Consider the following 27705-nt stretch of genomic DNA (forward strand, 5'->3'; position numbering starts at 1 on the left):
TTATCAATACCTTCCTTGCAACGGGGAGCACAGGGCAAGCTCCATGCCGCTCATGCAGGTGCCAGAATGCTGTAGAGACAAAGCAAGATATCCCTGGCTTTATTATAATCTGTTGAATTATGACAAAATCCACGTGACAGATTAGTTCTGGAGAAGGTTAAAAGAATGAAGAGACTGAACAGCAATTTAGAACTATCTTAGCATAGAGAATTCAGGACACTAAGGCCAGATTCAGTTATGAAGGACAAGATTAAGATGTAGCCATGATTTGTGAGAGTGTTCGGAGGGTGGGGAGGGGTGAGCATTACAGGAGTGCATGTCAGTTAGATAAGGAAATGGTGGTTGTGATTACAACCTAAATACATTTCATTCAGACTGTAAAAGGAAACCCTGGGCTGAATAGGAAGTGAATAAAGACCAGGAGCTGAGAACATTGAAGGATTTTTCAGTGATGGTCATTTTCCCAAGGGGAATCAAATTTGTCCTCCTGCCCTGCCCCAACACACAATCATCTGGCTAGGCTGAAAGCATGAGAGCAGTTTGGGTGCTCTAAAGCCCGTCCCATTGTCCTTTTGTACACTAAGTATTCCCTAAAATGTATCCCAAAAACCTCCAGCCCCAGACAGAACTTTGACTTAGGAAACTCACAAGGCTCTGTACTAGATGCACAAGGGAAGACTCATCAGCAGGTTGGGAAATGGGGGAGAGGGGCAGTTTCTAACACCCTTCTTGGGCTTCCTTTTTCATTCTACTAGTTCTAGAAAGAGAAGTCAAGAACAATCCCCTTGGACTAATACTAATGACCATTTACTATATGGAGCACTTTACGAATGCTTGTCACTGCCCTCCAAGGTCTTTGTTATGGTGCAAGGAGACCAGAGGCCAAGTGACCAGCTCAGCTTTACAGAGGGGGAAGCAGGGGTGTCGAGTGCGGCTGGAAGACTTGCTATTTAAAAAAACAAGAGCTGCTTTGAAAAAAATGTCTTGATATTTTATCATTAAAGAGGCACAAAATGAACCCACCAGCCCTCTACCAAGAGGATGGATGGGAATTTAGGAACTTTAATGAGATTAACTGGGAAACACACTTCTCTAGGACCTGAAAGCCCATAGTAGGCTTGAGGAATGACTGTGGGTGAGCATACACCATAGGCTGCTTAGATTAATTATGTCACGGCAGTGATGACATAGGCCTTATAGCACTGAAGTGCCTGAACTTCTTGTCTTTCCTGAGTGGCACAGACATTATGTCACACTGCTTAGTGGACACAGCATTCCGACAGCGGTCACGCCAGTGCCAAACACCGAGAGAATAGAACCCCTTTACTCCCACGTGAGAGTCCTGTTTACACATCTCTGGCATGCCAGGGTACAATCCAGGCTAATGAGCAGCTCTGTCACCCCCCAGCCCTGCAGCCTTGAGTGCCTTACAAAGTCTCGCCAAAATAATTCCCACCTGGGCCACTCACAAACAGCCTAAGAGCATGCAAGCCAGCCCTGAGTGTCAGTGTGTAACTGCAGCCTGCCAACCACACCTGGGTTACACTCTAGCTCTCACCAGCCTGGGTTATACAGCAGGGTGACCCCAATACACACCCAGTTTTAGATTTTCTCCCAGAAATCTATGTCCTGTACTGCCCAGCCCTCTCCTGGACACTACAAATTATATTAAGTCCATTATACCTGTAAGATTATTCCTGTGCACACTATTTACCACCCCAAAAGAGAGTTACCCAGATACTTCAATTCAAACACACTAGACTAGATAAAACAATAAAACAAGTTTATTAACTACAATAAGAGATTTTAAGTGAATCCAACTAATGAGGAATAAAAGTCAGAAATGGTTACAAAGAAAATAAAGATGAAACGTTTACTAGTGTCTAACTTAAATTATATCCTCTTCAAGCAAAGTTTCTCACCACATGCTTTCAGCTGCCTTCCAGATCAAACTGTGTACATCAGACCCTCTTCCTCAGCATCCAGTGAATGCTTCCTTTCTCTCTTCAGGTGTAGTGAATGCCATGGGCAGGAAAGGAGGGGTTGTCCCTCCTTTTTATAGTTTCAGTCCCACTCTTGAAAAACATTTCCAGCTGCGGACTAGGACACACAGAGTTTATGTGGAAGCTGGCTCTTCCTCACACCTTTGAGCTTCCTTTGTTTCCCTTCTTCTTGAAGACGATTTACTGATTAAATGCAAATTCAGGGAGGCACATTCCTTTCTCGAGACCACACCTGGTTGCCATCTTCTGCGTGAGCAAGGCTGTGGAGTTGGGAACACGGGTCAGTAATATCATACAGGGAAATCTTATAAAACTTTACATACAATGTTGAGACACATATCTTATCAGGACAATCAACAACTTGTGAGTTTTCGAATTATACCTCACAAGGCATACTTTGTACAAAGATTATTACAATAGTACGTAGGGTGTGAATACAGGAACGTATTTGGTCCCAGCCTCATTACTACATGTGGCAGGGAGTTCCTCAGGCTAAACCTGTGGGACAGAGACATTTATTTTTTCCTTTTCAATCAGTTTTAAAAGTGATTTCATTTCCTTGTGTGGTGTGGAAGCTTGGACAGCACAGCCCCTTTCACTCCCACAAACACACAGTATTGAGAGATTGTTTGAAGTGACCTGAGACTTCAGACAAGGCAGGCGAATGACTTTGAAAGCTTGGTTTTATTGGAAGTAACCTAGTAGCACCTCAAGGCCCCAACTGAGATCAGGGTCCCCGTTGTGCCAAGCGCAGCTCAGATGCTGGCCGAGGATGGGCCACCGTTGTGCCAAGCGTGGCTCTGATGCTGGCCAAAAGCAGGCCTCCTGCCCTAACCCACTAGACCCCACTCCCGTCCACAGCTCCTGGGATAGAATCCAGGAGTCCTGGCTCCCAGCCCTGCCAGGGATGCTCTGGGTGGGAGGTTTCAAGTTCAGCAAGGGGCATCAGGATATGGATCTGGAGCGTCCCACATAGTGTTGCCTCCTGCATGATTTTTAATTGGCCTGCCCGGTTTTTGTCCTGTCTTGCCTGTTGCCAGTGAAAAAAATTATCATATGGGGGTTTGATGTCCCTCTGCCAGACGTGAGTATGGACAGCCACCCGTGCAGTGAATTTGTATCTACCATGCAAGACATGTGGCTGGGAGTGCAGCTGGCCCTACTCAGCCTGCCGAACCACGGCAGCTCCTCTCAGCGCCAGGTAGTGAGCTTCACTCACAGCTCACCAACAGGGAGGGGTAGGTGCAGGGTGGGAGAGGCAGGATCTTCTGGGAGGGGATGCTGGGGGGAAGGCTCCCTCCCGGGCTGTAGCTCCTGTGAGGCGCCAGGTGTGGGGGCTCATGATGAGCAAGGCAAGGGCTCCCTGAGTTACGTGTCAGAAAGAACAGTTGTGGTCACAGCTGTGGGGAAAAGGGCCAGAGCCTCACCCCTGTTCACCACTGAACAACTCTTCTATTCCCCAAAGGGAAGCGCCATTCATCCTTTATGTATTTGTTAGTATCTCACCAGGGCAGGAGAATGCCACTCTGAGGATCTGTCATTCCCTAAGAGAGCATAGGAAAACCTATATAGAGGTTTGGGGGTCATTTTTGTTGCCCGCTTACTCCACGTTTTAGCTTGGGACAATGAGATTTTTAGTGATAATTGTCAGCAAATATCAGTTTTACCGCGCACCCCCCGAAACCAAGGGAAAAGGTTTCCGTCGATCACAATCAAAACATGCAGCTAGACAAAGAAAGAAAGCTGTTCCTGGAGAACTTTCTAGTGTCCCACCTTATTGTGTAGAAAATGTGTGGCCATGTGGGTGTCACTGGGGCTGCTTTCAGGATAATTACATTGTACAATTTGACATGTGATGTTGACAATTTGTGTTTTTAAATGTTATAAATAGGCTTGGCAGAATTCTTTTTTTAAAATAATTTCCATGGACAGTCCTGTTTATTTCTGAGCAAATTTTTTTTATTTTTATTCATTTAAATTTTCAGTTGTGGAAAATTACTGGGGGCGGTGGGGAATCAAACCCAAATTCTGTAAAGACAACAAATGTTGATTTTAAAAGGTCACATTTTATAACTATTCAAACACAAAATATTAACATCTTGTGTCAAAATATATAGCCTTAAATCAAACTCTGATATGTTCTCAAGTGGAAATTTTTGATTATTCGTGATAGAAATATTTTGTCAGCAGTTTGCCTGTGTGTGATGAATTCAACATTTACAAATAAAAATCCAGTCCTTTCAAGCATCGATATAAAGCTTTACCTTTCTGAATCTCAACCTCTACTGACATTAAATAACAGTCTGACCATCACATATGGCCTGACTCCCGACACACACAAATTCCCACAACCAGGATAATTTAAATTGATAAAAATGGGGGTGGGAAGCTTAAACCCACAATTTTCCACATCAAAATGTAAATCAATAGAATTCTAAAAAAAATGCCTGTGAACGTATCCTCAGTGTGCTCCACTAAAATGATAAAAAGGTTTATAGAATTCTGCCCAGCCTAATTTGAGTTACAATTAGCTCGAGTTGGCACTCGGACCTCTTTTGTTGGTTGGGGATTGGCAGTGGCTGGTCTTTCTGCGTCTTGGAGGTGGCAAACATAAGGGGTTGGGGTTGGGTCTGGAGCAACCCAGAGGGAGGCAAAGCCGGGGGGGGGTGCTAAGATTGGCAACTCGTGCCTGTGGGGGAAGGGGGACAAGGAGGGGGGCAGAGTGAGGGTGCCCAGCTTCAGCAATTAAAATTTGGGGGTTCTGTGACCCATCTAGGGGAGCGCATGGGGGAGGGGCTATTGTTTTGGGGCATCGGAAGCAGGGGGGTTGCCAGCGGTTGCAATCTGGGTCAGGCGAGGCCCCTCGCCCTCCACAGCGTCCTCCATCATCTGCTTGTACTGGCGCTTGAAGAAGCTGAACTGGAAGGAGACAGCCGGGGGAAATGGTGAGAGCCAGACACACACAGGCCCATGGTCGAGGAGGAGGAGGGACAGGCTGTGGGAACCTCTGAAGGAAAGACCCTTGCCCCTTCTCCACCAGCTGGGAGAACCACAGGCCCCACCCCCAGGGTGATGGGCAGTGGGGGAGGGGTCCAAACCCTGCCCCCCTCACCTTGTAGAGGGCTGCGGTGATGAGAGCCAGCAGGATCAGGCCCCCCACGCTGCTGCCCACGATGATGGGCAGGTAGTTATAGACCTCGGAGCGCTCCACCAACGTCTGCACCTGGAGGAGAGTAGGTGTGAGATGGGGACCCAGGAGTCCTGGCACCATCATCCACCCCTGCTCTAAATCCCCAGACCTCACTTCCTCCCAGAGCAGGGACAGGACCCAGGAGTCCTGGCTCCCCCACTAGCCGATGCTCTCTCTATCCCGGGCGAGGTCACTCTGGTACCTGGCGCTGGACGAATCCCTCCTTCTGGGTGTATTTCTTCTCCTCGTATTCAATCCGGGCCTCGCTCACCAGACTCACTTTCTGCTGCTGAGTCTGGAACAGAGAAATTCTCCGTCCCTGACCAGAAATGGCACAAACCAGCCCGGAGCATTGTCCCAGTGGGACCCAGAGCAATTTACAGGCTGTTCACATCGGAGCAATCACTTGCCCGGCACTGAGATGCAGCCAGCTCTGGGGAGGGGCTCAGGGGCTGTTCACATGGGGGGGATTCCTCGCCTGTTGCTGAGAGGCAGAGGCAGCTCTCATACCTGGGAGACCCACTGGAAGCTGACGTTCCCTTTGATCACAAACTCCAGCGGTTGCCGCATTTCCAGGGAGGCGATTCTGCACCGGATCTTCTTACAGGTGGCCACGGAGCAGTCCTGGGGGCGGAAGGATATCACCGGGTAGGGCAGGGGGTGTGCAGGGGCTCAGCATAGCCATGCGGGTCTGGGTCTATCTATAGTACTTGCTGTCTGAGCTAGTGCAGAGGGAGAAGAGTGGCTGGGATCCGCACCGGTCCATACTCACCAGCAGGGGGCGCTCGCTCATCTGCTTCACAAAGTCCTTCGAACCCGGCATTTCAGCCTCACTGGTGCACTGAGCCAGCTCGGGCTGGGGAGGGAGACAGACACGGTGTTAATGGGGGTGGGAATGGGACATGGGGCCTTTCCCCTCTAGGGGGCACCAGCACCAATCTGGCACCAGGGCACAGGACTGGCTGGCTCAGGGGCTGGGGAAGGACCTGGGGAAGGTCGTTCTCCCCCAGGCAGCCTGTCCCAGCAGGGGGCGCTGTAGGGCTGAGCAGGTGTCACTGGGCCCATCTCACACACACAAGGGCAGGGAGAGGCAGGTACCTTGGAGGGGACAACCTCAGAGGCGTCCCACACCCGGACCCCGCTCAGCTCCACGGGGAACTGGAACGTGACCGAGATGGGGACGCTTCGCTGCTGCAGGTTCTTGACCTGAAAGAAACAGACTCGCTACAGGGCACTGCAGGAAGAGAACCCAGGAGCTCTGATCCCCAGCCCCCGCTCTGACCCTCAGATCCCACTCCCCTGCCAGAGCTGGGGATAGAACCCAGGAGTCCTGGCTCCCTGCCCACCCCCACCTTCATCTCTCTGTGCTCTAAGCCACTAAATCTGACTCAGGCGGTTCCACTCCCTCCCTCTTGCCCGGTCTCCCCCCTCGCACTCTGTGCTGCCGGCCTCACCTCGTACCCATGTGTCACTGGCATACTTGTCCCTGCGTCCTCGGCGGAGAAGTTGACGTACTTGGTCGACTCCTCGAGGCTGGGGGAGGAAAAGGACGGAAGGAAGGAGAGAGACGGGAGTGTGCTGGATGGGGCTGGAGAGTGGCGGTGGGTGGGGACGCTGTGCTGCAGGGGGCGGGGATGGGGGCTCAGTAGGGGGCGCTCTCCCCTCTGTCTCTGCACGGACCTACCTGGTGAGGATGAGGAAGATGCCGTACTTGACCGGCAGCTCCGCCCGGTGAATCATGCGCTCGGTGATGGGGCCGCCATTGTCACTGTGGGGAGGGGAGGGCAAAGGGGAGAGATGTGAGGAGATGGAGCCAGTTAACTGTGCAGGGAGGCTGCACCACAGGCCTCTGCATCGTCCTGCTCCATGCACGGCCCATTCCCACTGCCCCCCCACCCCACCCCTGGCCTGCACGGCCCCCTCACCTGCTGGCAGTGGCCGTGATCTGCAGCCTGTCCCCCAGGTCGGCCTCAGAGGAGACAGCGAAAGTGGCGACAAAGATGGCCTGGAAAACACACCGGGGTGGGGAGGTGAGAGAGCCAGTGGACTCAGGGCCTGGGGAACTGCCAGAGACTGCGGGGGCGGGGCAGGCACAGAGGACGGTGGGGGGCTTTTGTATGAACTTAGAACAAATGGTCCCAGAGTGGCAAATGGTGTTAACATGACCCTGTCCCTGTCCAACATTAAACAGCGTTAACCTGGTTTGGGGTCCAGAGATCTCAGCCGGCTCCATGCCATGGCAACACCCCATTCACCGTCATTTTAAGGACCCCAAATGAGGAAGGCAACAGCCCCTCCCTTTGTTTTTTTCTCCACCAGTGAAGCCTGATTTCCAGCCCCTCAAGTCTGGCCCTTGGCTTCCAGCCCCGGCAGGGCCGGACCCCAGCCCTGGAGTGATTTCAGGGCTCTATTTGCACTGATTCTCTGGGCTCCCCCGGGCACTTTCCCCAGCACATTGTTTGTCATGGGCTGGGCTGACTCCTGGGAACTGCCCCTCTCTGCTCCCAGCTGGGCTCACCCCTGGGGAGTCCACAGGCCAGGGCCCATCCCTACCTCAGCCCCGCTCCAGAAGATGGGGAGGTTGATGTGACAGGTGCTGTTCCTTTGAGATTGTTCCTCTGAGCCCTCCGCCAAGCTGCACTTAATGGCCAGGGGCCTCCTGTTAGACTGAGCACAGGGGACCAGCCAGTGAGACAGAGGGCCACAGACCCCTGCTGAGTCCCCCATCTCCTCCCTGGAGCACAGAACCCCGTGCTGAGCCCCCTACCCGCTCCCTGCGGCACAGCGCCCCCTGCTGATGCCCTGACCACTCCCTGCAGCACAGTGCCCGCTGCTGAGCCCCCTGCCCTCTCCTTGCATCACGACACCACCTGCCAAGCCCTCACCCACTCCCTGCAGCACGACACTCCAGACTGAGTTCCCAGCCCACTCTCTCCTGCATGGTGCCCCCTGCGGAGCCCCCCACCTGCTCCCTGCAGAGCAGCATCCCCTGCCAAGTCCCCTGCCCACTCTCTGCAGCACGGCTCCCCACTGCAGAGCCTGCCCCTCATGCCTGGTGTGTTGGGGTACCTGGAGCAGCAGGACCCGGCGGTAGGACAGCGCGGCCGGGTAGAAGAACCGCACCGTGGTGCTGTAGGAATTCTCCCCGCGGTTCTCGATGGAGACGGTGATGTTGAGTTCAGGGCTAATGCCCACCACCAGGGTGCTCAAGCTAAGGGGGAGACAAAGGGGTGAGCTTCCTCAGGGCAGTGCCCTGGCTGCTCTGTGAACTTCCTCTAGCAGTGCCCAGCCAGGGACCGCAGTGCTGCGAGCTTCCTGAAACAGTGCCCAGCCAGGGACCCCAGTGCTGCAATCTTCGCCACAGCAGTGCCCCCCACCCAGGATCCATCAGCACTGGAAATCCAAACTGTGATCAAGCTGGACGGGTCCTCCCATGGCGGGTGTTTTTGTGGGGAGGATTCTGTGACTTACCCAGAGAAATTGAAGGAGACTCCTAACTGGTCATCGCAGCGGCCATCCGTGCCGCAGTCTTTCTGAAACAGGAGCTGGGGGGAGGCCAGGAGGGCAGGGGTCAATGGGGAGAGGGCTGCAGCACCATCTGCCAGAGCGACACTGCAGGGACCCAGTGGCCCTCCAGTTATCCCAGCACCTCCCAGTCCCCTGCACAGGGGACAGCTGAACCCATCATCAGCCCTGTCCTTGCTACCCACCCACTCACCCAAACCCCTCCTCCCCCTTCCCCTCCCGGCTCTGGCCAGAAAAAGTATCACAGTTCTAGGGGTGCCAGGGCAGGGGGCCTGCCTGGCTCACGGGGGGATGGGGAACAGAGCGTGGGGCCTTTCCCCTCTAAGGGGCTCTGGCCAAAATAAGTTTTGAAAAATTTTCAGCAAAAATCATGTTTTTAGCCAAAAATATTTTGGTTTTTGGACAGAAATTTTGGGAACTTTGAGGAGAAGTTGGAATGTTCCCACCCAGCGGAGACAGGTCCGTAGCCAAGGCAAACTCGGCCTCCGTCTCTGTCGCCCCCCAGTGCCTGCACTCTGGAAGGGGTTTAGGAAGCTGCTGCTGGCTCTGAACTTTGCAGTCTCTCGCTTTGGAATGCCAACGTCACTGGTTCGATCCCTGCAGCAGACCCACCGCGAGGCCCGGCTCTGGCACCTTACCAAGCCTGCAGACACCAGTGCAGAGTCCTCGCTCAGGATGGGTCTGAGGCGGCTGGCAGCAGTGATGGGATCCCCCGTCAGGGTGTAGTTGAGATGCAGGGTGATGGGGGTCAGGGTGTCCTCTGGGCAGAGCTGGGGAGACAGAGAGACATGTCGGGCCCCTGAAGGGTAATGGGGGGCTGGGCACTGGGTGGGACCCGGAGAGATTTTGTTCTCTGGGTGATTTGGGAGCGAGGGGCAGAGTTGGAGGGGCAGACACAGTGGGAGGGAAAGAAATTAGGACTCTCCCACACTCACAGGAAATGTTATCCGGTACGTCTCACATCTCGTCTCGATGCCGAGCTGCAGCTCCCTGCTCAGGACAGGGCTGGTGAAGTCGAAGGTGACTCGGATATTAGTCCTCCCGGGGTCCAGGGCCAGGCTGTACTGGATGGTGCTGGAGATCCTGTCACCTACGGGGGAGGGGAAATGAGGGACAGAGAGAGACAGAGTGGGAACCTCAAGGGGAAATGGGACACGGGGCCTTTCCCCTCTACGGGGCACTAGCTCCAGTCCAGCTCCAGGGCAGGGAACTGGCTGGCTCAGAGTGCAAGGGAATGGGGGGTGGGGGGTATGGCCTGACCTAGGCTGTCCATGGTGCTCTTAGTGATGGTAAAGCAGACCTCCGCCTTGCTGGCCTCTGTGTTGAGCTGCTCCTGCCCCTGGCAGTCGAAGGCCGAGGTTGGGATCGTGGGGGGCTGGAAGCTGATGGAGACCCCGACTCTGAGCACCGGCCGGGACCTGCCATGGGGGGAACAGAACCATCACCCAGCTGCTCTCTGCAATGGGGCCAGGACCCCTCCCTCCCCTGAGCCTCCCACCCAGCCTGGAGGTGCTCACAGCACCCCATGGAGACAAGTTATGGATATAGAGCTCTACTAGAGGAGATGCCGGGGGGCAGAGAAGGGAGCAGCCAAGCAGGGGCAGCAGGTTTGTATAATTTTTGGTGGTGCCCAGAACAGGTCTAAGTCCTGTCCTCCCCCACCCCCACCCCGCCACACACACATACCGGCCTAAGGCTCTGGAAGGGAGTTTGGGTGCTGGGTGTGGGCTCTGGGCTGGGGCAGAGCGTATGGGTTCAGGAGGGGGTGCCAGTTCTGGGAGGGAGTTTGGGAGTAGGAGGGGGTTTGGGGTGCCACACAGCCCCCCACCACCACACTCCCTGGACACGTGATGTCCGGCACCCTCACGCACAAATCCACAGTGCCCTGAACACCACCACCCCTGCACCAGCACTCCCCTGCCCTCAGCCCCACCTCAGCCACCTCAGCCAAGAGGAGCAAGGGCGGGGGAGGAACCGGGGAGGTGTGTGGGGCCAGCGGTGGAACTCGGACCCAAACTTTGGTGGAGCCGGGCCCCCAGGCCCGGAATATTCCTGGAGCTCGAGCACCACAGGCTCATGCAACTCGCTGGCCCTGCAGCAAAGCGATCATTGTGCCTTTCTCCAGTACAGACAGACAGACAGACAGACAGACACACACACAATGTATTGCTACTGTGTGCATCCTGGTCTACACTACAGATAACTGAGCTTAATGAAGCATGGCAGATTACTGGTTCTCATTCTCAAAATGTTGCCTCAAAGCCTCCCTGTTTCGAATAGCCCTCATTGTGCCCCTCCAGTAGCCATGGTTTCTGGCTGCTCAAAATCAGCCGCCGGGTGATCTGGCTCAGCACTCCACCCCAGGCAAGCTTTTCACCCTTAGCCCCACAGGCAGCTCTGACCATTGGAATGGTTTTCCTCACTAAGATCTAACCTTCCCTATAGGCATCGCCAGCCTGCTTTTAATGTGCCAAAGGCACATTCCACAGTCACTCTGCATCTACTCAGCCTGCTGTTGAAGAGCTCCTTGCTGCGGTCCAGGTTTCCCATTTAAAGCTCCATGAGCCATGGGAGTAAGGGATACGCTGGGTCTAGCAGGATCACGATGGGCATTTCAACATCCCCCACTGGAATCTTTTGGTCTGGAAAGAAAGTCCCTGCTTGCAGCTTTCTGTGCAGGCTGGTGCTCCTGAAGATGCGCACGTCATGCACCTTCGCAGACCACCCCATACTGATGTCAGCAAAACACTCACAGTTATCTACAAGTGCCTGAAATAACATGGAGAAGTACCCCTTTCTGTTGATGTACTCCATCACAAGATGGTCCAGGGCCAAAATTGGAATATGCATTCCATCTATTACCCTTCCGCAGTTATGGAATCCCATTTCTACAAAGCCATTCACTATTTCACGTACATTGCCAAGAGTCGTGGTCCTTCATAGCAAGATTCAATTATGGCCCTGCGTACTTGCATTAACGCAGCCCCTGCAATCGACTTCACGACTTCAAACTGATTCACAACCAACTGGTAGCAGTCCAGGGTCACCAGCTTCCACACTGCAATTGCCATGCACTTCTCCACCAAGAGGGCAGCTCTCACTTTGGTGTCCTTGCACTGCAGGGCTGGGGTGAGCTCCGTACACAGTCCCAGGAAGGTGGTTTTCTGCCTCCGAAAGTTCTGCACCCACTGCTCGTCATCTCAGAGCTGCATAACAGTGTGATCCCACCAATCAGTGCTTGTTTCCCAAGCTCAAAAGCGACAGTCCACTGTGTTCAGCTGCTCCATGAATGCCAAAAGTAATCTGTGTTGTTTCTTTCCATGGCACACAGCATGTCAGGCATCTCTAGTTCCTGTTCAGATTGGGAGCTCATGATATACTGCATGACCATCCACGATTTGTTCGCAGTAGTTATCACAACAGTACAGATCAGTGCAGGATCCATCTTTTCAGACGGAGATGGCAGGCTCACAGTAAACAAGAACCATTGAAAAATGCCACAGAATGCAGTCAAAAGCCCATAGACTGCTGTGACGGAAAGAACTGCATCATGGGACATTGATTCCATACCCATGATGCACTGTGATCCACTCCACCATCACATAACACCCAGCTGTGGAATGTGGCGAGTCGCACACTGAGATAGGTACCCGCAGTGCACTGCTCTCACTCTCAGTGCGACTGTACCAAGTGTGGATGCGCTCTGCTGACACGAGGACCGCAGTGTGGACATGGAATAGGGATGAAATTGTTACACTTTCAGATCGTTGGAATAATTTATATCAAAAATATGCTTTAGCGTAGACAAGGCCTGAGATTGTCGTTTGGAGCAGTGCAACGTTATTTACCTCAGCAGCAGGACCTGCCCTTGTGCCCCCACTGCGATGTCCGGCAGTCCATCCCCCGTCAGATCTGTCCCACCACTGACGGCCTGGCCAAAGTAGTGCAGCCTGCTGGGAAACCGTGACCCCTCGATGCGCTGTGGGGCAGAGAGAGCAATAAGGGATGCAGAAGGGGTGAGTACACTGTATAATGGGCACTAAGGGGCTGTGGGCCCCATGGTGTCCCTTCAGGGCTGTGTACTGACCCGTCCCCGCAGGAGCTGGGCTCACCTGTCTGTACTGGGGACTGAGACCTCCCTTTTCCCCATGGAAGATGTACAAGGCCCCATGATTGTCATTCTCCATGGGAGCCCCAATGGCCACATCTGTGTGTCCGTCCCCGCTGATGTCCCCGATTTCAGACATGCTGGCCCCAAAGCGCCCAGACACTTCCCCCATCTGCCCATGTAGTGTCTTGTTGCAGAACATCGTCGTCCCCTGCAGGCCCAATCCAAAAAGACACATGGAGAAAGGATCAGCACTTGCTGTCATCAGAGAGTGATCCCTAGCAAGCTCCTTTTCCTCTCTGCAGCACAGTGTGCCCTACCCCCAACTCTGGGGCACTGGGGCCAGAACTGACTGGGAGGGAAGAGTGCCCCCTACTGAGCCTCTACCCCGCTTCCTGAAGCACCATGCCCCCTACTGCAATACTAATTGTCACAGCATCACGGCAGTCCAGGCAAACAAGAACCCCAGGCCACCCATCTTCCCCAGTGCTGCGCTCCTCTTTCTTACCAGCAAGTCGATCGGGCAGATATAGACCCGTCCTCCATTCAGGGGTGTATGGTACATGGGGGCTCCAATTAGAACCAGGTCCGTGTTCCCATCTCTGTTGAGGTCCACAGTGCACAGTGTACACCCGAAATATGAGCCAATCTGGAGAGGCAGATAAGCCACCCCCTCAATTTAGTCAACTCCTGCTTCTTCTCCCACTGAAACCCTTCCCACCCTCTGGGGATAAGGATTCAGTCCCAATGTCCATTCCATCTTTAGCCTCACCCTCCCAAAGTGCAGCCGGTGGGGCTATCTCTGTAAGTGTTCTTGAACAGACAGGCAGCTAGATCTTGAAGGGATGGGGATGCTGAATGCTAACTGTGGTGCAATTCTTTTTAGAGGCTGGGCTATCACAAGTCAAGTCCCTCACTGACTGAGCCACTGTTGTAAGTTTTGTTTAGGTGGCACGAATAGGCAATTGGAGCTTAGAGAAATTCACTTTGTTAATGTAGTGTGATCTTTTTCAGACACTGTTAATATCACTAGTAATGTTATTTCCTTGCCTGAGTCTCTCTAGCCTAGATCCACAAAGGTACGTATGTGCTTAACCCCCCGGACTTAACTGCCTCTGTGAGCAGCAAAACCTCTGCCTGGCTGCTGCTGACCCCTGTCGGTGCCTAAACTGACTCGGTGCCTACGTTTTTGCAGCAGAAGCTCCTTTGTTGCTGTCCCAATGGCAGGGCTTGTGCCTTACTGTCTTACTCTAAACATGCAGTTGCCCAGTGCCCATTTCCCCCTCCCCCCGCCATCCCAGCATGGTCCACAAACTCGGGGAAGACAGGCACTCCTCCATCTAACTCCTCCTCTGGTAGGTGTCATCAGAGGAGAAGGAATTGAACAGGACCCTGCTGTTTCTCAGTTCAGTGCTCTAACCCCTAAGCTGTGGGATATTCTGATATGGACTCCCTCAGTCTCCCCTGTTAATTGAGTAATTAAGTGTCAGTTGGGCCACAGAACATATGCAAATCACAACCACCGTACAGCCTGAGAGAGGAAGCTACATGGTTAAATCCTTCTTCTTAAGAAGGCAAAGCAGGGATTTGAACCATGGGTCACCTGTGTCCTAGGTGAGGACTCTAACCCCTAGGCTGTAAGGGAATCCTCTCTTTGTCTCCTCCAGCTGGTTTGTGAATATCTTGGCAGCTCTGAGCATGCCTATTGGATGAGACTCAACATGTGGGGTAGGTGAAGAGTGCCCGTGTCTCTCTCTCCCCTCCCCCCATTCATCGATCACGGGCAGAGGCAGGTGCCTCCATGCAGCATCACAATGCCTAAGTCCCTTGGTGGGTCTGGGCCTCTGTCTGTATCCACCTTATGAGTTCCGTCTAGACTGTAAGTGAAGGTAACAGAAGTGGATTATGGGAGAGATGCTGAATGTAAGCTGTGGTGCAGTTCTCTAAACCAGTCAAGTTTACCCCTTCCTGAGGCTCTCTGACCGAATCGTTCCTGAAGGTGAAGCCAAACACAAATATTGCACCATGTCAAAAGCTTACAGGCTTCCTCCAGTGCTCTCCTTCTTTCACACCCACAATCCACATTACCTGTAACACTCCCCATACCTGCTCTCCCAACAGCTCTGATCTGGGTGTCCATTCCCCACCCCTGGTATCTTGGCTGAACAGGATGACTTTGCCAGTGCGTTGGCAGTGAGGGATCCCGACCATGTAGGTGCTCTGCCCACTGGCTGTGATGACCTGAGATGAATAACCTCAAAGGAAAAGAGAGACATGGGGAGGTGACATGGGAAACAGCCATACAACAGTTTGACGGGTTGGACCACCCCGTCTGGGATGCCACTTGATGTACTGGGTTTTCACTGAGCCTCTCCTGCTTCACCAGCCTGGATTCCGTCTCCCTGTTTTGCTGAATTAGGCTCTCCAGTCTTGTGCAGCACACACACACAAATAGGGCCACACCCAGCTGCAGACACAGACTGAAGTCAGCTCTATGTGAGAGGACTCACCTGGAACTCACGTACACACCCTTTTGGGCAATAAACTCGAAACAATACTGTCTTACACTGTACAGAGAGATCTGCACAGTGCAAGCTCCTAAAAATTCACCCTCTCCCTCAATGTGGAGAGAGATGTGCACAGCTACTTTTACCCCCACCCCTCACCCCCCGGTATGAATTGCACAAACTGGGTTATACTATAAACAAGAAATAACTTTATTCACTACAAAAGGTTAATTGTAAGTGATTATAAGGGAAAGCAAACAGAACAAAGCAGATTACTTGAATAAATAAATAAAACCTGCAAACTGATCATAACACACTAGATAGGTAGGATACAAATAAGTAGATTCTCACCCAAAGAGATAAACAGGCAGCACATTCTTAAGGCACAAGTTGCCTTGGCTTTCCCAGGTTTTCATACTCAGGCTAAAAATTCCTCTACCCTGGGACCATCACTTCCCACAGTTCAATCCTTGCCCCTCAGATATTTCCAGGTGTAATGTTGTAGGGAGAGTGATGTCCCCCATGATATCATTGTCCACTTTTTATATCTTCTTCCCACTCACTGGAAAGCTCTTTTTCTGTGACTTGGGACAAACAGTTCCCATTGTGTAGTGCTATCTCTGAGAGGTTTGTATTGTACCCAGTTCCTGGGGTAATCCATGTGCTTATGTGCATTTCCTCAATAAGCCATTAACACTCTTTGGCCTTCTTACTGTTGTACCTGAAAGGCTGCTTGTGGGTGTTGTGAACCTCGCCACATGTTTCAGTAGCACATATGTAGCCAAACTTCATAACTTCACATAGAAAGATAACACATACAATCCAATGAGATTAATCTTTAGCAGACCAAGACTTTTAGAATAATCCCTCACAAGACATACTTTGTACAAAAAATATCCTAATTACATGACAGTGGTGAATATTGGGGTGTCAGGGTGTCATAAACAGTGCTACACAGAGATCCCTTTCCCAGAACGAAGAGGCAGCCACCTCTGGGGTGAGGAACAGGGGCTGTTTAAATAGGTAAGGGGAAATCTTTGGGTTTGTTCTTACTGAGGGACGCATCATTCATGTCCCCAGAGGTTCTGGGTATGTTGATAAAACTCAGCTTCCCACTGCTCCCATATAGGTATATCCCACTGTACTACTCAGAGGCTCTCACCACTCCCAGCTCTGGATTCCCAGCAGCTCCCTGTCCCACAGAATCATAGAAGATTAGAGTTGGAAGAGACCTCAGGAGGCCATCTAGTCCAACCCCCTGCTCAAAGCAGGACCAATACCAACTAAACCATCCCAGCCAGGGATTTGTCAAGCCGGGCCTTACAAACCTCTAAACATGGAGATTCCACCACCTCCCTAGGTAACCCATTCCAGTGCTTCACCTCCCTCCTAGTGAAAGAATGTTTCCTAATATCCAACCTAGACCTCCCGCACGGCAACTTGAGACCATTGCTCCTTGTTCTGTCATCTGCCAGCACTGAGAACAGCCGAGCTCCATCCTCTTTGGAACCCCCCTTCAGGTAGTTGAAGGCTGCTGTCAAATCCCTCCTCACTCATCTCTTCTGCAGACTAAATAACCCCATCCCCTCAGCCTCTGCTCGTAAGTCATGTGCCCCAGCCTCCTAACCATTTTTGTTGACCTCCGCTGGACTCTTTCCAATTTCCCCACGTCCTTTCTGCAGTGGGGGGCCCAAAACTGGACACAATACTCCAGATGTGGCCTCACAAGTGCCAAATAGAGGGGAATCATTAGTTCCTTTGATCTGCTGCCAATGCTCCTACTAATGCAACCCAATATGATGGCCATCTCGACCTTGAAAACCCATTCTAAAGCCCCAGGGCCCCTGTGGCCCCTGCCCCAGCTCTGTTACCTTTGCAGGTGAAGATCTTCTCCTGCAGCTGGTTCTGGATGCCCTGGAGGACATCGAAATTGTCTACCAGGAAGACATGCTCATTGGTGGGCTGAGAGGCGATCTCCTGGAGCTCCTGTTGGGCAGTATCACTGGAGAAGGCCTCACCGACCTTCATGGAGTAGAGGGAGGTACAGGGGAGACCAGGGCATTGGCATCAGTCACAGCCGAGAGCCCTGGACCAACACCCACCCACCCCGAGCTCTGCTGGGCCCTCTAGAGGCATGGCTCAGCCAGCGCCATGTGCTCCTCCGGTGAGTGGGGGGCCGCTGGAGCCTGGAGTTATGGAGCCTGCCTCATTTCAGCACCGAGTTGTGTCAGTTGTACTAGCAGCAGGGCACAGGGGTCTCCTTGCCATGGGGATTGTCAGCTCTCTGGGGCCCAGCATGGCTCAATCTCCAGGGCGTAGTGAGGGGTGAGTTTAACGGGGGGGCTATATCTCAGAAACCCCTTGTTCAAATTTAGACCACTAATCTTAACCTGCATCACCATGAGGCAAACCAAACTTTATGACAATCTGAGTCAGCACGTGAACCGCAGGGCAGTCAGAAAACCCAACCTTTAACTAGAAAGCTCTGCTCAACCTGAACAACAGTGGAGCTCCAGCTCTCCTATAACGTCACACGTTGACCCAATTACAACCCAGGGTCAGTTCTTCTCCCTTATCTGGTGGGAACCTAGACATGGGCTCAGATCCCTACTAGTTCTCCGCGCAGCCACGGCTCACCCCGATGGCGTAGCGGATGATTCCAGCTCTCTCAGCCTCGGGGATGGCATCTGAATAAGAAAGCGGGTCGTTGTATTTCTGCCCATCTGTGATCACAATGAGAACCTTGGTGGCCTTATCCCGAGCGCCTTTCCCAGAGGTGAACAGCTCCTGCCTGGAAAAGGGGAGTGGGGAATGCATGGGAGGGTTATTGATATGTAATAAAATGTAGCGCTTGTCCACTGCTTTGGCATTACAGATCTCAAAGTCCTTTACAAGGAGGTCACCATCATGTCCCCATTTTACTGATGGGGAAACTGAGGCATAGGGCAGGGACGTGCCTTGCTTAAAGTCACAACACAACAGAGGCTCAGAGTTGGCAATCGAACCTCAAAGTCCTGGCTCCCAGCATCCCCACCCCACTTTAACCTACTAGTCCCCAGTCCCCTCCCACAGCTGGGGATAGAACCCAGGGGATATCCCTTAGCTTGCATGTCCTTGTAGCCCATTCCCTGTGGAGTCAGCACGGGGAGGAAGGCAATACCTACACGACTTTCCGGATGGCTGTGGCCGTGTACGTCGTTCCATGAAGCCGCTCAATCCTCCAGACTAGGTGATCGGGGTCATGACTTCTCCTGTACTCCATGAAGTCGAAGTGCAATTGAAATTTATTGGAGTACTGCATGAGGGCGAACTGCAAGGGGAGGCAGGGGAGAAGAGAGAAAAACAACCCCGGGGTGGAGGGTAAGAAAAGCAGGAGTCGGACTCAGATAAGGGCTGAGGCAGTCGGGACGTAGTGGTTCTGTTGGAATTTTTTCCTGATTTTGGATGCAAAATCCTTTACTGCTCCCCCTGCAGCACAGCGCCCCCTAGCGCTGCACTGGGGCATTGAGGTCAGCACTGACTGTGCTGGGTACGTAGTCAGGGTTCAGCTTCTGCCCATTACCTGCGTGTCGATGCTGCGGAAACGCTTCATGATTTCAGCAAGAAAAGTCTTCATTTTTCCAAAGTCCTCAGGTACGATGCTTCCCGAACTGTCGACAAGGAGCGCTATGTCTGTGACATGTCTGGGGCACTCTGAGAGGGCAGGAATGAAGTACGTCCTGACTCAACTCCACAAACATGGGAAACCCAACAGAAAGAGCTAGACCAGACCAATGGGCGCATCTAACCGGATATCCCGCCCCCTGCTGGCTACCCCGATCAGACCCCTCAGCCCCTCTGTCACAATACCATCCTGCCCCTGCCATGGAGGGGTCCTGAGAGTAGACCATGACATGCACTGGGATGAAAAAAATACACCCTTCCCCCTCCCAGAGCTGGGACAGAACCCAGGAGTCCTGACTCCCAGCTCCTACTGACATCCTGAATCAAACCAATGGGCCCACCTAGCCTGGTATCCCAACCCATATCAGACCCTGGGCCTTTCTAGACCCATCTCCCCTCCACCTCCCCACGGCCCTTGTACCCACCCGGGAACCGAGGGTGTAAGTCCTCCCCATACACACCCCCGGGTCACCGCTTACCTGGCTGGGTGTCCAGGATGCGCTGGAGTTGCCAGAAGCTCTGCTGCAGAGGGAAGCAGCAGTGACTGACGTACATGTTCTCCCCGCAGGCCCGGTGCACCACGGGGCACGAAAAGGCAGCGGGTCAGTAGGTTCCCCTCTCAACAGAGCAGTGAGGGTGGGGAAGAGAGCCTGGGGCCTGATCCCTTCCCCCCCGCCCCCGGGATATGCAGGGAAAGGCCCTGCCAGGGCAGGGACCCCCTTGGGGCAGACAGGACGTCGGGACCTAACTCTGAGAGGAGACAGGGGAGACGCACGGGGGCATCATCTGCTTACCACACTCCCTGCTATAGCAGTGTCCAGTCACTGTTGCCATGGCAATGTCAACCACTTGCCATGCTCCCTGCTATGTCCACGTACAGTCACTGTCGCCATGACAGAAACCCAGTTACAACGCTTTCTGCTACCTCAGCACACAGTCACTGTCACCATGGCAACATCAGCCAGTTGCCTCCATCCCTCATAACATCACCTCACGATCACTGTAGCCAAAGTGAGGATACCTGGCTACCACCATTCCCCACTGCATCGTTGTACCACCCCTCCAGTTACAGCAATTACCAACAGCCCTCACACAGTTATCATGTAGTCATGGGGACGTCACCCAGTTGTCACCTCTGCACCGTTGCTGCAGTCATGCTGACACCGCCCAGTTACTACCATCCATGAGTAGTGGGGTTTCGGGGGGGGGGAACCTGTCCCCTGGAATGATGAGGGAGAAAATGTCGGACCCCACTCCCACCACCCATTTCCCCTAGGTGTGGTACCTACCAGGAACTGGGAGCCTTGGACAGCCAGAGACAAACTGAGGGACATGTTCATGGCATCCGGGGACCCTGACAGGGGAGAGATGCACACCAGGCTGAGCAAATAAACTCCATTCCTGTCCCAGAACGGAGGAAAGAACTGAGAATTCCTGACTCTCAGCTCTAACCACTAGACCCCGCCCCACATTTGGGGATAGAACCCAGGAGTCCTAGCTCCCAGCCCCCCTTATCCCGCTTTAACCCACTAGACCCCCCTTCCCTCTCAGGGCTGGGGACAGAACCCAGGAGTCCTGGCTCCCACCCCAATCCTATTGCTGCACCCCACAACACAGGGTGCCCCTACTCTGGATGGGGATCTCCTGGCAGCGTCCGGATCCAGGGTTGCACTTGTAGACTTTGCCGGTTTCGTTCACGTTTCCTGTCTGCAGCAGGCCCCCAACAATCAGCCTGCAGGGAAAAGGTATGGGGGGTCAGGGGATGCCCCACACACCCAGGGGACTGAGGCCCAGGGGAGGCAGCCCAGCCGGACATGCCCCTCAGTGTTGGGCACAAGTCACGTGGGGTCCCATGTCCAGCCCTTACCCCCCGGCACTGGCATTCCCGAACTGCACCACGCTCTGCCCAAACCCCTCAGCTGCCTCCTGGAAGGTGATGGGTCCCTCCACGTCCACGCTGAATCCATGGCTCGGGGCCAGCACTGCAGGGGTTAAACAGTCTCCAGTTACAGCTTCCCCGATGGAGACCAGGCCAGTGCCTGGGGCTTTCTGGCTATGGGACTGAATTCTAGCCCGCTACTCTAACCCACCAAATCCCACTCCTCTCCCAAAGCCAGGGATAGAACGCAGGCCTCCTGACTCCCAGCTCCTCACCACCTGCTCCCGGCTGTCTAGCCCTCAAGGGCTATTTTATGCAAATCATTCCCCACATTCATTGCATAGTGCCAGACACTCCCATTTAAATATAAATTTCATTAGTAGAGCGCTACCAAATTCAGAGTCCATTTTGGTCAATTTTATGGTCACAGGATTTTAAAAATCATAAATCTCATGATTTCAGTTCTTTAAATCTGAAATTTCACAGTGTTGTAATTGGAGGGGTCCTCACGCAAAAGGAGCCGTGGGAGTGGGGGATCAAAAGGTTATTGGGGGAGGGCTATGGCACTGTACCCTTACTCCTGCTCTGCTGCCGGCGGGGCACTGCCTTCAGAGCTGGGTGCTTGGCCAACAGCCATTCCTCTCTGGCTGCCCAGCTCTGAAGGCAGCACAGAAGTAAGGGTGGCACTACTGTGACTCCCCTAAAATAACCCTGTGACTCCCCTGCAACATCCTTTTGGGTCAGGACCCCCAGTTTGAGAAATACTGGTCTCCCCTGTGAAATCTGTATAGGATTAGGTAAAAGCACATAAAAGACCAGATTTCACAGTCTGTGATATGTTTTTCATGACGGTGAATTTGGCAGGGCCCTAATCATGAGCGGATTCAGCGCTGGCGAAGGAAGTCCTAGATTTATCTCCATCCGCTTTCCTGATGCTGATCCATAGCGGATGCACTTCCTGTAGGGACAGAAGGGACAGATCAGTCTTCATAGATTGATAGACTATATGGCCATGTAGCCAGTGGTTTTAGTTATTATTCATTTATTGTATGACATTGTGATTATGTTATATCATAGATATATTCATTAACTAGAGTTAATTTGTAGGATTATAAAAGTATAATTCCTCTTAATACCGAACCAAGTACTAGCTATGACTAAGACAAGCTGAAATGTAAGAACCTGTAGGTTAAAGCCTGAAAGACTTTAGTTTAGCTAGTTTAGGCCCTGGAGACAAGAAATGATGACATAAGTGACTGAAAAATAATCCAGTGCCATAAGATTATGGGAAAAGAGGCACCAAGTGACAGTATTTTGCAAAATTACCCAGAAGATTAATATTAGATCATAAAAATACCATAAAGGCGCATCTGTCTCAGACATGTGTCTTAACCATGGGATACAGCTTGTGCGCTAATGCTAATGAGAATAAAGGGAACTTACCCAGCCTATAGAAAATTGGGGTTCATTAAGTTTCCAGGGGAGACAGACCAATAAGGGAAAAGAGGGTGGACACTTTTATGGACACATGCAGAATGTAGGTGTAGACAGAATCACAGTATAAAAAGGGGATGCCCAGAATGAGAAAACTGAGCTCCCTCTGGGAGACTCCAGCAGGAACCATCCCTCTACTGATGATCAAGCCATGAGAGACCCATCAGACCCTAACACTATTGTCAAGGATGTGAGTATAACTATATTTGTAAATTGTGTGTAGGTCTGTATAGAATTTCTATATGCGTGGGTAATCATAACTAACTTTAATAAAACTTAAAAATAGACTAGACCTTGTACTGGTGAATTATACATGGTCATTACCTTCGGTCTCTATGTGTTCCTAGAGGCTCTCAGTTTGAAGCAAGTAACAGAGGTGACTGTCACTCTGCTAAGCTTAAAACTGTAGCCACCAGACCCTCCAGATTTGCAGGAGGAGCAAATGTGGGGCAAGGTCGGGTGCAGAATTGTGGGGCTGGTGTGTGGGGTTGGAAAATTGTGGGGCTGGCTGGACAAAAGGGGGTGCTGGGAGAGCGGGGGCAGGCTCCCCCAATTTCCCCTTCTTAGGCCTTGTCTCCCAGTGTGCCTCAAAACCCCAAGTCTGTCATCCTTATTCTCAATCACCACAAAGTCTGCCCTCCCCCATGCCCTGCGAGGTCCCAGCCTCACAGACAGAGCTGACGTGACTTTGAAGCAGGAGGAACCTCTGGTGACCTTATAGCAGGTCCGTGCCAACCACGTCCACTTCCTGTCCACCAACCCCATCCCTGGCCCACATCCTACCAAGCACACATGCTGCACGGAGAGGGAGAGTCATACATACCCCAGTGCCCTCCCAAAGAGACCCAACAAATGGCCACATCTCAGTGCCAGGTGAGCGAATCACTGTACAAACAGCTCCTATGCCCCACCCCAGAAGTGACTGTATTTTCTAATAAACAACCTCCAGTGAATGAGAATTATAATCCAGTGTCAAAACATAGTCTTCACCTGTGTATGCAAATAGATCCACACCAACTTTAGACCATGTCCTGAACTGGTCATTGCTTATCAATATAGCCTCTTTTACTCCGTTTAGGTTGGCACTGGGGGCCTGTTTCACACATTTTAACAATTTCTCTCTCTCATTGTTCATTTCTGGCTAGTACCGTATCTCTCCGGCTCTGCACTTACATTTCCCCATGTCCAAGTGTCCTTCATGTCCTCTTGTGAGCATGTCAGCTTGGAACATCTTGATATGTAATGTCTTGGCCATCCAACATTAATAGCCTCGAATACCCTCTGTAAACTCCCGTAATTAGCTGTAGCCTCAGCAAATTTACTCCAAAACCTTTCTGAGACTGAGCACCAGACTCCACATCCCTCTCAGAGCTGGGGATAGAGCCCAGGAGTCTTGACTCCCAGATCCTTCAAGCTTCCCTTTTCTCTAGTCCTTGAGGGCCATTTTACGTGCATCATACCATGCATTCATTTGCATAGCAGCAGAAACTCCCAAGTGAAGACTAACTATCATGAACGGATTTAGCACTGGTGAATGAAGCCCTTGATTTATCTCTTGCTGACCCAGATTCATAAGAGGAGGCGGGGAACACTTTCTGTAGGGTAGCAGGGGCAGAGCAGCCTTCATAGAATTACAGACCATAACTCCAGAAGGAACTGCTTTGAGCATCTAGTCTGACTTCCTATGTAACACAAGCCAGAGAGTGTCTCTGAATGAATGCCTGTTTGAACCAGACTGGAACATTTAGGGAAAGATCCAGTCTTGATTTAAAATTTCCAGTTCAGGGTGTTAGACCCTCAGCAGGGGCCTTTTTACAGGATGGGGGAGCAGGCAGACAGTGTTGCTATATATGAATACTTTTTATGCCTTACAAAATGGATCTTGTGGCACCTTAGAGACTAACCAATTTATTTGAGCATAACCTTTCATGAGCTACAGCTCACTTCATCGGTTAGTCTCTAAGGTGCCACAAGTACTCCTTTTCTTTTTGCGAATACAGACTCACACGGCTGTTACTCTGAAACCTGTCAAAATGGATCTTATTTACTTTACATTTATACCCCAAACATACTATACCATAGCCCAGTAGTTAGACATTTTGATGGTTAGTTAGGGTTTAGTTTAGTTACAAGGTGCGAGGAGTTTACAAGTACCACACCATATATAAACTGGGCTTTGGATTATTGAAAGACTATAAATTGCAGATGTGTGAAGCTTTTATTTATAATTTACTTTGTGACATTATTAGATTTTTGTTTTTGTTGTTTTGGGCCTTTACCCTTTGTTTTAAAGGGACAATTTTGGGCAGGCTGACACAATCCAAGGCATTTATACATTTTTATAGCAGTTCCACTGGTGTTATTTCCTTATCTGCTGATTCTTCATTTTTTTCAAGGACATAACAAAGTTGTTTGGTATCATAGAATCTCAGGATTGGAAGGGACCTCAGGAGGTCATCTAGTCCAACCCCCTGCTCAAAGCAGGACTAATCCCCAATTTTTGCCCCAGATCCCTAAATAGCCCCCTTGAGGATTGAACTCACAACCCTGAGTTTAGCAGGCCAATGCTCAAACCACTGACCTATCCCTCCCCCTCAAATAGGTTTTGACTGCTTGACCTTTAAGTTCTTGCTTTGGTTCCCAAAGTGCAGGACATGCACTCCAGTTTCAAACACACAACAGTCACACTCGGCCCCATAGCATATATCATCTTACATATTATATCCCAACAAGGGAATCCACCACAAACCTTGGTAAATTGTTGCAGTGGTTAATTACTCTCGCTGTTAAAAATGTTACGTCTTATTTCCAGTCTGAATTTGTCAAGCTTCAACTTCCAAGGCATTGGATTGTGTTAGTCCTTTGTCTGCTAGACCAGGGGTTCTCAACCTTTTTCTCTCTGAGGCCCCCCTCGACACGCTATAAAAATTGCAGGGCCCAGGGGGACAAAGGGGCCTTGGGCATAGGTGTAGTTTGACTTCTATTTGGGGGGGACAGACAGTGGGGTTCAAGCCCCACATAGCAGTTTCCAGGAAAGGAGTGATACCTCCACCTTCTGACTCACCTCAGCAGGCCACCCAGTCTGTCTGGGTTGGGGGGGCAACCAAAAATTATAACTCAAAGCTGGGGGGCTTAGCTCAAAAAGTTTGAAAACAGCTTAGGGTGCAGGGAGAGGGTAAGTAGGGTCCGTATGTGGGCAAGGGGGTGGGTAGCTCAGGGTGAAGGGAGGGGGTAGCTGGGGCTGTGTGTGGGCAGCGGGGGTAGCTCAGGATTCAGGGAGGACATAGCTCAGGGTGTAAGGAGAGGGGTATTAGGGACTGTGCTGGGAGGACTCCCCTGTGGTCCCTGTTCCCGGAGGGGTCCGCCAGCCACGGAGCTGGGGGGCTCTTACCGGCTGCCACTGCGGGAGCAGAGGAGGCTGGGAGCTTCAATCTAGGGCACCAGCAGGAGAGGCAGGACAGCTGCTGCTGCCTGCTCCATGCACCAGCCAGAGCAGCAGTTATCCCACATTGCCGGGCTCTGGCTTCCCGCCTCTGACTTGGCCAGGCGGTGGGGACTGGGGAGGGATTGCGCCTCCCCCAGCTTCAGCCCCACAGTGGGGCACCGGTGATTGGGGCTTCTGCCGCAGGGCCCAGCAGCCTCCTTGAAAGGGCTCGCGGACACCCTGTGGGCCGTGGACCCCTAGTTGAGAACCGCTGGGCTACACTGAAGAGTCCATCATCAAACATTTTTCCCCAGGTAGGTATTTATAGACGGAGATAAGCACTCCTTAGTCTTCACTTCGTTAATCTAAATAGTGATAGATTGAGCTCCTTGAGTCTATTGGGCAGGTTTTCTAATGTTTCAGTCATTCTCATGGCTGTTCTCTGAACCCTCTCGAATTTATCAACATCCTTCTTGAAGTGTGGGCTCCAGAACTGGCCACAGGAGTCCAGCAGTGGTCACACCAGGACCAAATACAGAGGGAAAATAACCTCTCTAGTCCTTCCCGAGATTCCCCTGCTTATGTATCCAAGGATTGGCCACAGCATTGCACCGGTAGCAACTTGGCCCAGGCAGATCTTGGTCTCTGCCGAGTCTGTCAATTAGTGCAGGGTGGCCTGGCAAGCTTGTGCCATGGGAGCCACACCTGAGACCCACCAAACTCATGTCACACAAGAAACACCAAACAGCCAATCAGTGGCAAAAGTGAATCCCTAACGCACAGCGTAGCCAGCTCCCCTAATGCAGAGCTCTCCTCCCTTCTGCCCTCACCCTCCCTGCAAGGCCAGGCCTGGGAAGGAGAATCCCCTTGGAGTTGCCCCCTCCAGGCCTGGGAGGTGGTAAAGGCCCTCCAGCGCTATAGGAGGAGCAGATATGGGGCAAAGTGGGGCTGGGTGGGTGGGGTCTGGGGGCAAAGGAGCTGAGGGTGGGGGAGGAGCTGAGGTGGCCTCCCCCATTCTTCCCTTCCTCCCTTTTCAAGCCCCATCTCCCAGTCTTTCCCCACTTCCCAACCCATCCCCCTCATCCTCAGCCACCCCAAAGTCTGCCCCCCTCCATTCCCCTGATGGGTCCAGGCCTCACAGACAGCAGAGATGTGACCTTGAAGCAGGGGGAAGCGACTGTGGTTTTACACAAGGACTGAGCCATTGCAAACACTGAATCCACTACAGACCTGCTGAACTCTCCCCAAACCTGCCTCCCCCACACCCCCCACATCCTACCGAGCACACACGTCCCACAGAGAAAGGGAGTGGCACCTGTGACCCACTCCCATCCCAGAGAGTCTGGGGGGAACAGAACAGAGAGGAAAGTGAACCCAGGAGTCCTGATTACCAGCCCTCCCCCACACAAGTCACGAGAGCCCCATTCCCCTCCCAGAGCTGAGGAGAGAACCCAGGAGTCCTGATGCACAGGCCTCCTGCTGTAACCCACCGACCCCACTCCTCTCCCAGAGCCAGCCAGGGATAGGACCCAGGAGTCCCGACCGTCCAGCTGCTCCCATCCCCCTGCCAGAGGGGTACTCGCTGGGCACTTACCTGTGCACAGCGTTTCCCAGGCCCTCTGGCTGGCACTTACCTGTGCACAGGTAGAGGAGCAGAGCCAAGGGGTCCATCCTGTGCTGGGTGAGGGCTGTCTATGGAACGGGGATGCTCCTGTAGGAGGTGTGAGGTTCAAGGGCAGTGCCTGGAGAGGAGGCAGCAGAATGCAGAGGAAAGAGAAGTCCTAGCTGAAAAGAGAGAAAAACTGTCAGGGTGGAGGGGGGACTCAGGGTGTTATAGGGAGGGAGCAGAATGGAGAAGACGGGGGAAAAGTCAGTGACACTTGAACACTCAACTCGTCAGACACACAGACAG

General features: G+C 52.3%; 1 protein-coding gene across 3 annotated transcripts; it reads right to left on the reverse strand.

Moving 5' to 3' along the window:
* Positions 1–27705, reverse strand: LOC140912365 (integrin alpha-D). Of its 3 annotated transcripts, XR_012159280.1 has the most exons (29): positions 27428–27705; positions 20864–20978; positions 20625–20728; positions 20286–20350; positions 19476–19518; positions 18896–19026; positions 18498–18643; positions 17971–18124; positions 17205–17355; positions 14933–15081; positions 13335–13475; positions 12831–13037; positions 12567–12697; positions 9979–10136; positions 9654–9808; positions 9357–9488; positions 8665–8738; positions 8263–8404; positions 7747–7860; positions 7119–7198; positions 6878–6961; positions 6648–6726; positions 6292–6399; positions 5966–6049; positions 5704–5817; positions 5396–5488; positions 5116–5226; positions 1923–2263; positions 1–69 (listed from the first exon to the last, which is right to left on the reverse strand). XR_012159280.1 is itself a non-coding variant. In XM_078853116.1 (28 exons), the coding sequence occupies exons 1-28, from the start codon at positions 27462–27464 to the stop codon at positions 2117–2119; spliced, it is 3249 nt and encodes a 1082-aa protein (XP_078709242.1). In that variant the 5' UTR covers positions 27465–27705; the 3' UTR covers positions 1843–2116. The 3 variants fall into 3 exon arrangements, 2 of the variants coding, with proteins under 2 accessions (XP_078709242.1, XP_073202735.1); XM_078853116.1 differs by lacking the exon at positions 1–69 and having other exon boundaries at positions 1843–2263; XM_073346634.1 differs by lacking the exons at positions 1–69; positions 12831–13037 and having other exon boundaries at positions 1843–2263.

The sequence above is a fragment of the Lepidochelys kempii genome, chromosome 6 (genome assembly GCF_965140285.1).
Source record: "Lepidochelys kempii isolate rLepKem1 chromosome 6, rLepKem1.hap1, whole genome shotgun sequence".
Classification (NCBI taxonomy): domain Eukaryota; kingdom Metazoa; phylum Chordata; order Testudines; family Cheloniidae; genus Lepidochelys; species Lepidochelys kempii.

Bases quoted from the DNA above. Each gene is read 5' to 3' on its own strand.
- LOC140912365 (XM_078853116.1), bottom strand. From the start codon at position 27,464: ATGGACCCCTTGGCTCTGCTCCTCTACCTGTGCACAG. The intron at 13,038-13,334 runs GTAAGAAAGAGG...TTGGGCCTGCAG, and splicing joins TCTGCCCGATCGACTTGCTG to GGGACGACGATGTTCTGCAA. The intron at 5,227-5,395 runs GTACCAGAGTGA...ACTCTCCTCCAG, and splicing joins AGGGATTCGTCCAGCGCCAG to GTGCAGACGTTGGTGGAGCG.